Source organism: Marmota monax, unplaced genomic scaffold (genome assembly GCF_021218885.2).
Source record: "Marmota monax isolate L192 unplaced genomic scaffold, Marmota_monax_Labrador192_F-V1.1 WCK01_AAM20220418_F8-fsc00080, whole genome shotgun sequence".
In the NCBI taxonomy this organism is placed as follows: domain Eukaryota; kingdom Metazoa; phylum Chordata; class Mammalia; order Rodentia; family Sciuridae; genus Marmota; species Marmota monax.
Window position 1 is genome coordinate 7,687,726 of NW_026694750.1, and position 14,743 is coordinate 7,702,468.

General features: G+C 62.7%; 1 protein-coding gene across 2 annotated transcripts in view; it reads left to right on the forward strand.

Moving 5' to 3' along the window:
* Positions 1 to 62: 62 nt before the first annotated feature.
* Morn1 (MORN repeat containing 1) overlaps positions 63 to 14,743 on the forward strand; it is a 50,265-nt gene continuing 35,584 nt past the window's right edge. The window contains exons 1-7 of one of the 2 annotated variants that reach the window (XM_046424765.2): positions 63 to 325; positions 1,212 to 1,283; positions 2,575 to 2,673; positions 3,494 to 3,604; positions 4,658 to 4,748; positions 5,626 to 5,713; positions 14,574 to 14,670. In XM_046424765.2, coding sequence (XP_046280721.1) covers positions 250 to 325; positions 1,212 to 1,283; positions 2,575 to 2,673; positions 3,494 to 3,604; positions 4,658 to 4,748; positions 5,626 to 5,713; positions 14,574 to 14,670 — 634 coding nt within the window. In that variant the 5' untranslated portion in view covers positions 63 to 249. The remainder of the gene's footprint in view (positions 326 to 1,211; positions 1,284 to 2,574; positions 2,674 to 3,493; positions 3,605 to 4,657; positions 4,749 to 5,625; positions 5,714 to 14,573; positions 14,671 to 14,743) is intronic. The other variant, XM_046424763.2, reaches the window with a different exon arrangement.

A 14,743-nucleotide genomic window follows, 5' to 3' on the forward strand; every position in this document is an offset into this window, starting at 1 on the left:
GCCAGGAGCTCCAACCATTTCCGCTTCCGGTGCGGACACCGCGGCCGTTGGCGAGCGGTTCCCTCGGCGGAAGGAGCGGGCTGGCGGAAGTCGCCGCGCTGCACAGGCGCAGTGGCGTCCGCGGGCTCCGGTCCGAATGTTCCGCTCCGGAGATTTCTATAGCCCGGACTGGCCGAGGCCACGCCCCCTAACGACCCGAGGCCAATGGCAGACGGCGTGGCTGGTTGCTAGTGAAGCTCTGGCAGCAAGATGGCGGCGTCCAACGAGAGCGGCCCGGCTTCGCTCCCTCAGCAACGGGATCCTCCCGGGCGGCCTCCACGGAACGGTACGGACTGCGCCGCGTCGGGAGCATACCCCCTCTGCGAGGACGAGGCCCAAGAGCCCCGGAGCTCGCGGCTGCCAGGGTCTGAACCCGCTGCCAGCCGCCCAGACACCAGGGTGGCGAAGCTGTGGGCTCGCGGGCGGCGGGGCTGCACCGGTGGGCGCCGCTCAGCCGAGGCCGAGCCGGGCGGGCGCGCAAGGCCCCCCACCTCCCACCCGACGCGGGGCCCTGGAAACGTAGGCCGCGAGATGCAGACTCTAATAGGGGTTGACCCCAAGCCGGGAGAAGCAAGACCAGCTTGAACCCAGAGTCTGCGCGGGTCGTGAGGTGGAAACTGGCCGGAGACCAGCGCACAGCCAGAGCTGGGGGTTCGCCCCTGCCTGGGCCGGCGGCGGGCGCTCCACCCGGAGTTGGGAGTGGGGATGGTACCCAAAGCTGAATGGACAGAGAGGAGGCTGGCCAGGCCTCCTTAGGTGTAAGTCCGGAATTTGTCCGGACCACTGAAGGTCCCAGAAGGGCCTCTGTGCTCTCACACTGCATCCCTACCTTCCTGCCTTTCCCCGGCTAGCCAGGTCAGTCCTTCCCAACCCCCACCAACACCCCTGAGACATGGGGACTCCCTAGGGCCCGCTTGTTTGGCCCTGGCCCTGCTCTCCATGTCCTGTCTTCTCCACACTAAGGATCCATGGGCGGTCCATAGTAAGCAGGAAGCTGAACCTCACACAGCCTTTCAGCAGTTAACCCAGGCGAAGTGGACAGACTCCTTGAAAGGCCAACAGCGTACAGACACCTCCTCCAGAGCCCAGAGCTGTCCACCTTCAGGTGTCTGCTAATATCACAGTCTTAGTGCCAGGTCGTCACTTATGCTCTTTTTCTTCTCAATGTTCAGGTTATGGTGTCTACGTATACCCAAATTCTTTCTTTCGATATGAAGGAGAATGGAAAGAGGGGAAGATACACGGTAGGAAACCCCACACACAGGTGCAGCCAGCTTCCTGGGGAGTTTGGGGTGGGCCATGGCCCCGTACAAGGATGACCTGGGACATACCAGCAGCCGGTCCCGGGGACCTCTGGCTCATGCTGGTGCTGAGTAAGTCCCTTTCACATTGCTCCGGCTCACAGTACCCTGGTGCTACCCCCATCAGCTGGCAGCCACTGGCAAGGCTGGGAGGAGCAACAGGCACCCAGGGAGCCGCTCCCACCCCACCCTGGCAAGCCTTGGGGCACTTTCAGCAAAGGAAGTGGCAGCTTGGAAGTCTTCCCCAGAGTCTTAGCTAGCTGATCTTTTCCAGAGTGAAAACGTGCCTTAAGGTTGTTTCCTGATTATAAAGAGATGACCTACTTTTATAGAGGAATAGAGGAAAGAAAGCCTCAAGTGAAACCCCCTGAAATACCCTACATGCAATAGCAAGTGCTGTGAGTGTTTGGGGTCTGGACTCCCCAGCATCTGCTGTTTGTCGCTGGGTCCCACCTGCCCACGTCCTCCCTGTGTTCCCCTGGAGGCTGGGCTGGCCACATCTGCTGGCTTCTGCTCTTCCATCTCGACATTCAGCTTTTACTTGGTGCTTGCCACACCCAGGGTGTGGAAGCTCCTACCCAGACTGCTTGGGGGGTTGCCCCAGTCACTCCTGGCCTGCGTCCCTCTGGGAGGGAGATAGGAACATGTGCACTTTTGGGCCTCTGTGGTCCTTCCAGCCAATGCAGAGTGCTGAGGAACACAGCAGAGCACTCCAGTCACTAGATGTTTTGAGAACTGTATTTTTTTTTTTTTTTTTTTTGGTGCTGGTGATGAAACCAAGGACCTCGTCCTGCATGCTAGGCAGGTGCTCTGCCACTGTGCTCCACCCAGCCCTCTTTACATTTTTTTTTTAATATTTTTAGTCGTGGATGGACACAATACCTTTATTTTGTTTATTTAGTTTTTTAATGTGGTGCTGGGGATCGAACCCAGTGCCTCATTCATGGTAGGCGAGCGCCCTGTCATGGAGCCACACCCCAGCCCCACATTTTTATTTTGAGTTGCCCAGGCTGGCCTCAAGCTTGCAGTGCTGCTGCCTCTGGCTCCTGGTGGAGGATTCTGGAGATAAATGTGGAGGACGTGGGTGACTGGCAAAGAGCACACAGTGGACATGTGACGGGGCCAGAGAGATCTGAGGGTTAGGTGTCGCCACCCTTACTCTGAGACGAGGCTGGCGAGTCGGGGCTCGTTGGCAGTGAGGACCGGGTCCCTGACTTTCCGTGGTCCTCCCCAGGTCATGGGAAGCTGCTGTTTAACGATGGAAGTTACTATGAGGGCGAGTTTGCTGATGGCGAGATCACAGGGCTTGGATGCCGGTACTGGGCCTGGTCAGGTGAGTGCGGAGGAACAGTGTGGCCTCCTTTCCCAGGTGCTCTCAGGCATAGGTTGGTCCCCTGCTTCTGGACACAGGTGTTGTGAGGAAACAAGAGGCCCCAGTTTCCCCAGCTTGGGACAGCAGTGTGACCACAGCATACCAGCGGCAAAGATAGCCTCTGTGCCCAGGCGGAACCTGGTCCAGTGAGGACACCTCAGTTGGGGCTGTGTGCCCACCTTGCCAGACATGAGCTGGAAAGATTCGTCATCACAGAGCAGTGCTGGTGGCACTGGGCTATTGTCCCCTCTCTGCAAAAGGCTGAGGCAGGAGGCTCACCTGACTTGCACTCAAGAGCTGGAGGCCAGCCTGGGCAACATCGGGAGACTGTCAGGAAAAAGACGATCCTGCAGCCGCAGTGTCCTTGTGCGTTAAGGACGTTTCAACCACACTGTGTCCCGGATGGGAACACTGCTCTTGGCTTCCGTGCCCCGTGGCAGGGAGCTCCAGGGACCTCAGAGCCCACAGGCAGTGGGTGCGGGGGCTCAGCGGGGGCTCAAGGGAACTCTTCTCTCAGGCTCTGCTTCCAGTTGTTTTTAGAGGGCCTGGGGACAAGTCTCACCCACACCGTGACCCCAAGTGCCCACAGGGAAGGTCACCTGGAACAGCAGCAGGCCCCAAGGCAGGGAGGACCAGGCCCGGGTCGTCCTGTTTGTCCCCCATGAACCATGTGAGGAGTGAGAGACAGGGATGTCCACTCTGAAATGGCCCCTGCCACCACACTGGTCAGGGGAGAGGACATGCAGGACGTGGCACTGACTTCTTCCTGTTGTCTACCCAGGAAACACCTATTCTGGACACTTTATTTTGGGAGAGCCTCAAGGACATGGCGTCATGAAGTATAAAACTGGAGGCCACTATGAAGGGGAGCTCTCTCATGGCCTGAGGGCAGGTCTGGTGTGCACAGGGTGCTGCGGGGGGGCTGGAGCCAGAAGCCCACTCTGGCATGGGAGTCACTAACTCAGCTTGTCTGGCTTTAGAGCTTGGAAAAGGAGGTGGGGGCCCTGGGGGCAGGGTCATGCCCTCATCTCTGCTCCCAGACCACATCCGGCACAGGTCCGCATGCTAAGCCCCCCCGCTGTGTCCAGTGACACTGGTCATACCTCAGCTGTCTGCTGCCCCTAGCTCAGGCTCCTGTGGTCCTCAGGTTGGCCTAGGGCCCACAGGGCAGGCCCTCTGGTCTCACCTGGAGCTGCCCCAGGCCTGGAGCCACAGCTCAGCAGGCCTGGCACTGCCCAAGGTTCCATGTCTCAGGACTTCCAGGGGAGACTGCAGGCCCTCCCAGGGCCTAGTGGCCCCTTTCTCAGTCTGTTGGCCAGAGCAAGTCAGGAGGCAGGTTTGAAGGGTCCTGTCCCTTTGCCCAGCCACTGGTGGAAGGACTGGCTACATCTGGAAAAGAGTCGAGCGGGCAGGGCCACCTGCGCTATAGGGGTGGCTTCCTTCTTCCCAGGCTGGCTGTGTTCCATGCCTGTGTCCAGATGTGAAGTGCTGACAAGTTCCTGAGGCCACCTTCTCTTTCACCTTTCCTCTGGACACCAGCCAGCGTGCACAGACTTCAAACACATCCGGCGCTACTCAGCTAACTCCACCTCAGTCGCTGGGTCTGGGAGCCTCCGAGAGAGCCCTCCCTCAGCCTCTTGGAGCTGGGCTCATGGCCTGTGGGTCAGCCCACTAGTGGCAAACTCACATTTGCTATTCCTGTCCAGGCAGTGCCTGTGACCTCTGTGTAGCCCAGCCTGGAAGGACAGCCTGGCTCCTGGGTGCAGGGTCACGGAACCCCAGCCTTCCCCTCAGCTCACCCCTTCCTGCTGGCCTCTCTGCCAGGGAGGGCCACCGCGGGTCTGCAGGCAGCGTCCCTCTGGAAGGCAGTCACCCCAAGAGCCAGGAGCAGGCCATCCCTGGCAGGAGGTAGCAGTACACTTGGTGTCTTCTGGTTCCTTCCTAGGACGGGGGTTTCTGGTGGACGGGGAAGGACAGGAGTACGAGGGGTCGTTCCATGACAACAGAAGGCATGGCCGGGGACAGATGCTCTTTAAGTGAGTATGGGCCTCGGTGTGGGCCATGCGGAGCCAGAGCAGGGGTGCCCCTGGGTGGGGTGGGTTCTGCAGAGCCCCAGGCCGTGGGCGTCCAGTCCTGGAACGCTGGCCCAGGGTCACTTTGTGAATCCTCTCTTTTCTTTCTCTTGTGGTGCTGGAGTGAACCAGGGCCTGCACGTGTAGGAAGCGCTGAGCCGCACCCTGCTCTCTCCTCATTCGAACGGGTTGTGTGTTTAGTAGAAAACGTCAGCCCCCCGCAACTAAAATGCCTGGTGGGCTGGGGCTGGGGCTCAGTGGGGCAGCGCTCGCCTGGCCCGTGGGAGGCCCTGGGTCGCATCCTCAGACCACATAGAAATAAGTAAATAAGTAAATGAAAGGAAAGCGTTCTGTCCGTCTACAACTCAACAAAGTTAAAAGCACCTGGTGGGCCAGTGGGCTGGGGAGGTGGCCTCCCCCCAGGCCACCCGGGTTTGATGAGGGGTGCCTCCTGGCTGGCACAGCCACCCCTCCAGGCGAGGATATGAGGCCTGGGGCCTGAATGCCATGTCCCAGAGCCGTTCTCGCTCCACCCGCCCTGCGTGCGCCCGGCCCTCTCCTGTTTCTTCCACCCTTTCCCCGTCAGGCGGCAGGGGCCGAGCGCGCTGGGTGTGGAGCCCGGCCTGCTCTGGAAGCGGGTCCTGCAGAGTCAGGCAGACACGTCCTGCCCGACTCCGGCCCTCCTGAGCTGGCCCTGGGGAGGCAGGACCCGCAGGCCATCTGTTCGGGGCCGATTTTTGCTCTGGTCCGGGTGGTGCGTGCTGAGCCCAGTGGGAGGAGCAGGTCTGAGTCACAGCCGCCACCTGGCTGCCTGCTGAGGGCCCTGTGCTGTGCCCCTCAGGAACGGTGATAAGTATGACGGGGACTGGGTCCAGGACCGGCGTCAGGGACACGGGGTGCTGCACTGCGCTGACGGATCCACCTATGAGGTATCCGCTCACCACCCACAGGGGAGGTGGGCGGCTGGGTGGCGGGGCAGCTCCTCAGGGAGCAGGCTGCTGGACCTGGCGGCACCCTCCAGGTGACACACAGGGGCAAGGCTCCTCCACAACAGCGTCCTCAGCTGGACAGGCCTTGTGCCAAGACAGGCGAATGAGAAAGCCAGTCGGTCAGCACAAGGCCCCCCACCCAGGAGCCCTGAGAGCCCCGTGGACGCAGGGCCCCTCTGCAGCTGGACCCAGAGGAGGCGCCTGCGCTTCCAGGAAAGGCTGGCCTGCTCTGCGGCGCATCCCGCAGCCCACGCTGGGGCCACCCCCTGACCAGGCCCTGGGGAGGGCGCCCTTCTTTCCTGCTGCCAAGGGAGACCCCACCCTCCCCACCTGGCAGCTTCGGTCTGTCTGCAGAGCCTGCTCCAGTGCCTGCTGCTTCTCAGCCTGACCTGAACTCCAGCGAGTTGTGCCATGGGGTGGACGCTGGTCCCTTGAAGACTCCCTGGGGCAGGCTCTGATGAGAAAACTGACGCTCAGTGAGGGCGATTGGTTGAGCTGAGTTTGGTGTTCAGCTGACACCTGGCCCTAGAGGCCTTGGCACCAGCTTGGCCACCTCCTGGAGTCACGAAGGACCATGACACTGTGCCCTGTAGAGGAGAGAGTCACTTCTGGTCACGTAAAGCATGCTGATGAGAGACACCTGGGTCCAGCAGGCCCCCTGCATATCCAGGCAGGAGCCCCACCCTCTCTCCTCAGGAGTGAGGCTCGCGTGGTCCCCTCCCTCCGGGGACTTCAGGCTGCTCTGAGGAAGCAGGTGGAGAGCTAGGCAGGTAGGGAGACCTTCCCAGGACCCCGCCATGGCTTTCACCATGAGGAGCAGAGCTCAGCTAGGAGCAAAGCAAGCAGGGGCCAGCTTGGGGTGGTGTTGGCACCAGCAGCTGGTGAGTCCTCCGCTGAGCCGGGCACAGACACCTGCCCTGGGGGCCCTCCCACAGGGACCAGCCTTGGAGCTGAGGCCGGGAGGTGGACGAGCTGCCACCTAGAGACGGAAGGGCAGAGCCTGCCAGGCCGTGGAGCAGCAAGGGCAGAGAGACTAACACGCAGAAAGAGGGCAAGGTCAAGAGCAGTCAGGGCCCAGGCATCGTGCTGTCCCAGAGCCTCGGGGGAGTGGGGCTTCCCTCCCGCATCACAGCCGCCCGCCCGTCACGAAGCCCCTCTCATCTCTGGCTCTCGTGTAGACACTGACAGGCGAGGGGGCCCTGCACACTCTTCAGGAAGCAGGAACCGGCCTGCAGGGCGCGGCCGGCAGGTGTGGGCTCACTGACAGGTGGGCATCAGGCAGGAAGAGACACAAGGAGGACTGGTGGGTTCCTGGCCTGAGCGTGGGAGGAGAAGGTACCTGCTCCAGATGCAGCAGGAGAGGAAGCCACTCTGGAACTGTCACCAGAGGAAGTGCAATGAAAGAATCACTGCCCAGGAAAAGGGCAAAGAGCAACAGCAAAGTAGCCATGCAAGAGTGCCCCAGGGCCCTCCAGGACAGGGTGGCTTTGACCTGCTGCTGCAGGGCCCTCCAGGACGGGGTGGCTTTGACCTGCTGCTGCAGGGCCCTCCAGGATGGGGTGGCTTTGACCTGCTGTCCCAGAGCCCTCCAGGATGGGGTGACTTTGACCTGCTGTCCCAGGGCCCTCCAGGATGGGGTGGCTTTGACCTGCTGCTGCAGGGCCCTCCAGGATGGGGTGACTTTGACCTGCTGACCCGGGATCCTCCAGGATGGTGGCATTGCCTGCTGTCCCAGGGCCCTCGAGGATGGGTGGTGTCATCCTGCTGTCCCAGGGCCCTCAGGTCTGGTGGCATTAGCCTGCTGCCCCAGGGCCTGACTGCAGGGTGAGCTCCTTGCAGTGGGAATTGGGAGCCAGGAGGGCGGTGCTGGGGCTTCTCACAGCTGGAGCTGTCACCGTGTTGGTCGTGAAGCGCCAGCCGGATCAGGGCCTGGGAGCCCAGCACCGCTGCACTGGGTGACGGCAGCGATGGTGACTGCACTGGCTGAGGGGTCCCCTGAGCGTCCCACAGTCTCAGCAGGAAGGAGGCGAGTTCGGGCCTCTGGACAGCTCCAGCCCCAGCTGAGAGGGGCCAGGCCCCTGAGGGAGGCCTCATTCCTGGCCGGTGACCCTGGTGGTTGAACTCCCGTCAGAGCTGCGAAGAGGTCGGTTCTGCTGGAGGTGGCTAGCCACAGGAGCTCGGACAGTGGTCCTCACTGGCTGCCTGTAGGACATGGAAGTCTGGGAGGAAGCCACATCTTCTCCCCCAGCAGGGGCCACGTGGCCATTGCTCAGGACCAGCGTTCCCACATGTGGCTGGACTCAGGCGCCATGGCAGAGCGCAGAGCCAGGACCCCACTAAGACCTCCTCCCTGTAGCCCACCTGCCCAACGGCTGTGGGTCAGGGTGTCTGGTGTGGCCGCTCCGTGACAGCTCCCTGCTCAGCTCCTCACCGTGTCAGCCTCGGCTCCTCTGTGACAGGCCATCGCTCTGATTTATAGACGGAGAAACGGAGGCTCAGGACGTCTCCCACACTAGGAAGTGAAGGCACAGCCCTTGGCCTCAGCACAGGGCCTTGGCCACAGCCCAGTGCCGCATGCCCTGAGCTTCCGGGAAGACTGCCCTGCTGGGTCCCCCCAGGGCCTGACCCTCTGCCCAAGCACAAAAGGGAAGTGGTGTCTGCTGGTGGCCAGGACAGAGCCCTCAGCATGGCAGAGTTGGGGGAGTCACCAAGATTTTGTGCTCCCCTAGCCGAATCCTGGCCCCAGAGGCAGGTCTCTCCCCAAGTTACCATAGGCCATGCTGCCTCTGGTCACCAGTGGACCCAGCTCTATGCTGCACCTCCACCCTGAAGCCGGAAATTGGGGACAGGGCCGTGGAAATGCCTCTCCAGCTGCCACAGCTCCACCACTCCACCAGGGGGCAGCCCAGCGCCACTCAGCAGCACCACACCAGCCTCCAGCCTCAGTTCCCAGCCGGTGCCGGGCCACCGAGGAAGCCCAGGCCTCTCTGGGAGCGCAGGCCTGCCTGTGGTTGTGACCTCCCTGTCCTGGGGCCAGAGGCTGGAATTCCACAGGACGTTTCAGAGAGGCCTCACCCCTGGGCGGCCTGCATGTCTGTTAGTGAGGACCCAGAGTCCTCCGCTCGGCCCATCTGCAGGCCCTTCACCAAGCCCTGTGCACACACCCTGGCTGGCCCCTGGCCCGTGGCTGACCAGCTGGGTCAGGAGCCCTGGCAGTGTCCGGGGAAGGGGAGGAGATGGTCCCCATCCTCTGTGCCACTTTGGCCTGTGGCCCAGACACTCTCATCGCATCAAGAGTGGTGGCAGGAACTGAAGCAGCTACTGCCAGGAACACAGAGTGACCAGAGGACCCAGGGCCACATGATGTGGGCCCTGAATTCCGTTCCCTGCAGCCGCCTTGTTAGCAGCCCTGGTGTGGCTGAGGACCAGTGTGGACAAGAGCCCTTTCCTGTAAGAGTAACCCTGGTGGCATGACATCTGCCATCGTGCTGGCTTTGGGCGTGCAGCTCTGAGCACTAATCCACACGCACCCGGTGTGTCTCCACCTGCCAGCTCCAGGCTCCCCGTCCCCTGCCGGCCTGGCACCCGTCCTCCTTTCTCTTCTGTACGTCTGACTATTGGGGCGTCACGTGAAAGGGCTCTCCAGGGACTGGGCGCTTTGTGTCTGGCGTAAGTCACAGCATCCTGGAAGTTTGTCCTCGCCGCAGCCGTGTCGGAATTCCCTCTGTGAGGCTGAGTGCTCCTCCGTCAGGGGTACACACCACTCTCTTTGAGCGGTGCTGGGGGTCGGGCCCAGGGGGCTCCACCCTCCGCTACCTCCCTGACCTTTAAAAACCATCCTAAATTGGAAACTGTCTCAGTAACTTGCCACCCCCTGCTCAGCCTCCCCAGAGCAGGGCTTCAGGCACACACCACCACAGCTGGCCCGTTCCACCTGTTTAAATGTTGATCCGGGGCCTTGCTGAGTTGCTGAGGCTGGTCCCAAACTTGTGATCCCCCTGCCTCCACCGGGGATTCCAGCCGTGGCCACCGCGTCCACTCAGGTGACGTTTTCTTTCCCGGGTCTGTCGGGTGCCAGGGCCGCTGCTTCCAGCCTTGGCGGTGGTGAGGCTGCTGGTGTGCAGGTCCCTTCCGGAGCCCGCTCTGTGGCGCTGTGTGGACCCACACGGGGGACGGCACCGTGTGGCAGTGGCTGCGCCCTTCTGGTTCCCACCGAGGTGCCCAGGGGCTCAGTTTCTGCACCTGCTGCCCACCCTCCTTTTCTGGCTGTGTCAACGGCGCCATCCTAATGAGCGTGCGCCCTGCTAACCGCAGCCGCAGAGATGGGCCCGCACCCTCCGCCCTCGCCCTCCCGCTTCTGTTGGTGTCCGTCTCTCCCACCCCCCTGGCCGGGCTGGCCATGTCAAGGCCCTCTCTCCTGCTAGGGCTTGTGCTGGGGCTCTGTGCAGAGCCTTCCCACGGCTGTGCCTGGCCTTGGACTCTGCCTGTCGGATGGGCCGGTGCTCAGCTGCCTCCAGGAAGCCCCCCAGGCCCACCAGCTACTTCCCACTTATTTCAGGTACAGCTTTGTTTTCTGAAAAGGCTGGAAAGCAGCCAGTCCTCTCCCTCATCCTTCCACTCTGGGTGAGGCCTCTCAGCCCTCCAGGCTTGGCCCCAGCCATTTCTCACAGTAGCCCAGGTTGTCTTGGCTTGTACAGAGGTCAGACCCAGACCTGAGGAGCACAGAGATGCCAGCAGTTACTGCAGGCGAACTCAGGGCTGGCCAGAGACCCCCAGAGGACATCAGGTGACCCAGGAAGGCCTGGTGGCGCCCCACGGCACAGGGTAGCCCCTGGAGAGCAGCAACACTCAGGGAACCCTAGTGGAGCCCAGAGCAGTGCACCGGGGGAGCGGGGTCTTTGGGGGGGCACCTTTGGTTTGGTGAAGCGCGGTGTCTGTCTGCGGTTCCAGTGTCCCAGCTGCAGATTTCCTTCAGCCCTGGGGAGATGGCTCCAGGAGACTGGCTGGTCTCCCACGGGGAGCAGATGGCCGGCCTACGGGTACCTTCACCTGCAGCCGTCTCCAGCCCCCCTCTCCTCACCTGGGATCTGTGGGAACGCTGCTCCAGAGAGACCCAGGGGCCGATGGACAGGGCCCAGAGCCCCTCCCACATCCTGCGCCCCGTCCTCGGGTCAGAAAGGCCAAGTCCACGAAGGCAGGCTAGTGACCCCAGAACAGGTCCACACAGATCCCGGGCAAAACTGGGGGTATTGGAGCATCCACACCCAGCCGTGGCCTTTTACGGAGCCAACCACTGAGCATGGACCCTCCCCACTGGCCACAGTCACCACAGGAACTCTTAGGTTCTGTGCCAGGTCAGTGACCCCACTGAACATGGGGATCAGTGATGTCAAGACCGCAGATCTGCTGACAGGAAGTCCCAGGAACGTGCAGCTAGGACCAGGTGGAGCGGCGCCCTGTGGATCCCGCCGTTCATTGGGAAGTGAGGGGCCACCTGTCCTTGGTGGCTGAGGGGCGGCACACATCTCACCGTCGTGCCCCAGGGCCAGGAGGAAGGTCCCAGCCGCTCTTGCCCTTGAGGTACCCGCAGGGAGTGACCTTAGCACTCACCTGCTCAGGTCTGAGGCTTGGCTACAGTTGGGGACAGTTCCTTCCTTCAGAACAGAGCAGCATAGAGGCTTGTGGCTCCCCGACCCCTGCCAGGCTCTTCCTGCTGTTATCAGCCAGGTCCCTGGAACCCAGGGAGGACTGCGGTGGGCAAGAGCCTGAGAGGTGGACTTCTGACGAGGACGGACATGCACACACTGTGGGAAGGAGGCCGGGCAGCTGCAGAGTCATTTCTAATTAGAATGCAGGGAAAACCGGCATCGATTAGCTGGAAAGAGCTGCCTGGAGCTAGGCACGTTGGCCACACCACTGTTCCACAACCTGGAGGCTGGGGCAGAAGGACTGGCAAGTTCAAGGCCAGCCTCAGCAACTTAGCAAGGCCCTGGGGGTGCCGCTCAGTAGCAGCGGGCCCTGGGCTCACCCCTAGGTACCAGAGAAAGACCACTGCCCGAGATGGAGCCGGGTACTTGTCCTCACGGTTCATTTACACTCAGCTTGCCCATGGCTGGACGGCGCCCGTCGCTTGCAAGCCACGGGGCATTGCTGGTCAGAGTGTCTGGGGACATCACTGAACGAGCGTCCCGTCTGGGCTGCACTCACCTGCCCCAGGAGTCAGGAGGCCTCTGGGAGTGCCAGGGTGGTGGCAGCCAGGCGGGAAGGTGCTGGGCTGGCACCCCTCCTCCTGAGGTCGCCTTGGAGGCTGACCCTGGCCCCCCTCCCACCTGCACACCCGTTCCTTGGCGTTGGTCTCCCGTGTTCCCCATTCTTGCTTTATGTTGGGTGTGGGTTTCCCTGGCTGTCCCTGTCATCGCCTGCACCTTCCTGTGTCCCCTCAGTGCACCCTGTCCTCACCTGGGTGCCAGGCAGCAGCATGACTAGGGGGAGGGAGAACAGTGGTGCCCACCCCAGGGGATGGGGTCAGTGGCCTTGTGCCCACCCCAAGGGCTTGGGCCGGGAGCCTTGTGTCCGACCCTGGCCCAGCCGAGGCCCACCCCAGGGGCTTGGTCAGTGGCCTTGTGCCCCACCCTGGCCCAGCCGAGGCTGCCGTGTGTTGGAGCCCGCCCTGGGCACCGACCCGGAACGTGCCTGGCTCTCAGGTCCAGGCCAGCCTTGCTCAGCTGCCCCCTCGGGCTGCTTCAAGGTGGCCCCAGGACCCCTTGTCCCTGGTGTGGCAAGGAACCTCTCCACACCGAGGATAAGGCACATTGGCATGTACGGCTCCCTCTTTGGGTGCGTGTGGACCAGCAAGAGCAGGGTGTCCGAGCGCGGGATTCACATCTGTGCAGCCGGGACCAGCCCACAGGCTAGCCATCTGCACCAGCCAAGGGCTGTGCCGAAGCCCCAGAACCGCGGAGAGGGCTCAGATCCGAGAGTGCCACGCACAGTCACCTCTGCCGCAGTGGTGGCAGGCACCATGGATGATGGGCACCACTGGCCATGCTCGCGTGGTCCCAGGGAGCGCAGTGGCCAGGGCTCCTGGCAGACTTGCAAGGAGCACTTCTCACCACCCGCCCCAGCTGTGTGCCCGCGGTAGGCATCTCTGCAGCACCGTGGGGGCCGTGCATCCGTCTGGCCTCTCCTTGCCTGTGGCACCCACCCGTGGACAGATACGTGGCTGCACCTCCTCTGAGGAGCTGGCTGAAGAGCCTTGGTCTGGAGGCAGTGTGCCTGCTGCAGGCCTCCCTGCAGACCGAGTGTGCACTCCAGCATGTGTGCTGGATCATCCCTCTCTGGAGAGCTGGACCGGGAAGGAAGGAAACCAGGGGCAGGAGTGAGGACGGCAGTGCCAGGAGGGCACAGGAGGCCACGAGGGAGGAGCAGTAAATGAGGACTATGGCCCCCTTTCTGGGAAGTGTAGTCACGTGACCAAGAAGGCCAGGCCAGGGTGAGGACCCGCGTGCCGGCTCCCGGCAGGACATGGCCACACCACTGCAAGCCCGGAGCCCACTCCTGGCACCCGGCCCCAGGCCCCGCCGTCCTCTTCCGTGCGCCCGGCTCTGGGGCCTCAGGTCCATGGCTGCACGGGGCTCGGAGGCCTTTGAGTTGCAGCCCCTCCTACCAGGACACCCTGGGCGGCCATGGGCGACACCGCAGGCACTCAGCACTGGGCACTCCAGGAGCACGGCCAGTGGGCAACCGTGGGAGTGGGGGCCATCCGTGTGGGGCTAGCAACTCAGGTCTCAGTGCAGGAGGGACAGGGCTGCCTGGGGCCCCTCAAGACCCCATAGGGATGACTTAGCAGCTGGTGGGAGGGAGACTCTGCCCAGATCAGAAAGGGGTGAGGTCTGCAGGCGCCGGCTGTGTGGGGAGGACAGCTCTGAGCTGCCCACCCCTGCTGATGTGGCCGGCCCAAGGCCCTCTCCACACTTGTCTCTGGCTTGTCCCCAAGGGCCCATGAAAAGCTCTCTTTCTTAGACTTTGGGGTGCCAGCCCTTTGCAGCCCTTCTCCCCAGTCTGGGCATCCTCGGCCTCCCAGTCCCCGCAGGCCTGAGCGTTCCATAGCACCATGCCCCCGTTCTGCTGCCGCCCCTCAGGGCTGCCCTCCCTCCGGTGCCCACGTGGCCCGTGTCCCAGGGCCAGTGCGGTGCCCGCAGAGCCCATGCCTCCGCACCGTGCAGCCTGAGGCCTAGGGTGGGCGGGGATCCTGGAGCCCAGTTAACCTCTGCAGCGGAGCGGCTGGAACGGAGCCGCCCTGGGCCAGTTCCCCTTACAGAAGTGACCCAGTCAGACACGACACACTGGGATTTTCCATGGAAATGCCTCTCCTGCTCTGTCACGTTGCTGTTCCTCCCTCCGTTGTGCGTGTGAGCTGGAGGCCAGCTGTTGCTGGGGAGCGGCTGGAGGGGGCATGCCGTGAGCAGGCCCCGCCCAGGGGGCCTGTGTTCACTCTGCTTTAATGGCCTTTCCACTTAGGAGCGTGCAGCCTAACGGGCACCTCGTCCTGGTGCCCTGGGCGGGGGCGGGTCTCTGTGGTGGACACAAGGCTGTCTCTGACCCGTCTCCCGGGTGCTGTGAGCTTGTTCTCCGCGTGTTAAAAGCCGAAGGAGAGACCCCTGACCAAGCAAGCTGGCCGGCACCCCAGCAGAATGGCCCTGCCACTCAGGAAAGCACTGGGCTGCGCTCCCGGAGCTTGGAGGTGTGCAGAGGCCCGTCCCTGTGGAACTAACCTCTGAGGCCATTCTGTCCTCTGCAGGGACAGTGGCACAGCGATGCCTTCAGTGGGCTGGGCAGCCTGGCCCACTTCTCGGGAGTCACTTACTGCGGCCTGTGGATCAACGGCCACCCAGTGGGTAGGTGTCCCTGGCCTTCCTGTTGACCTGTGGGGTTGGCCTCGTTCTCAGGTGGCCCTGGGAAGTCACACTG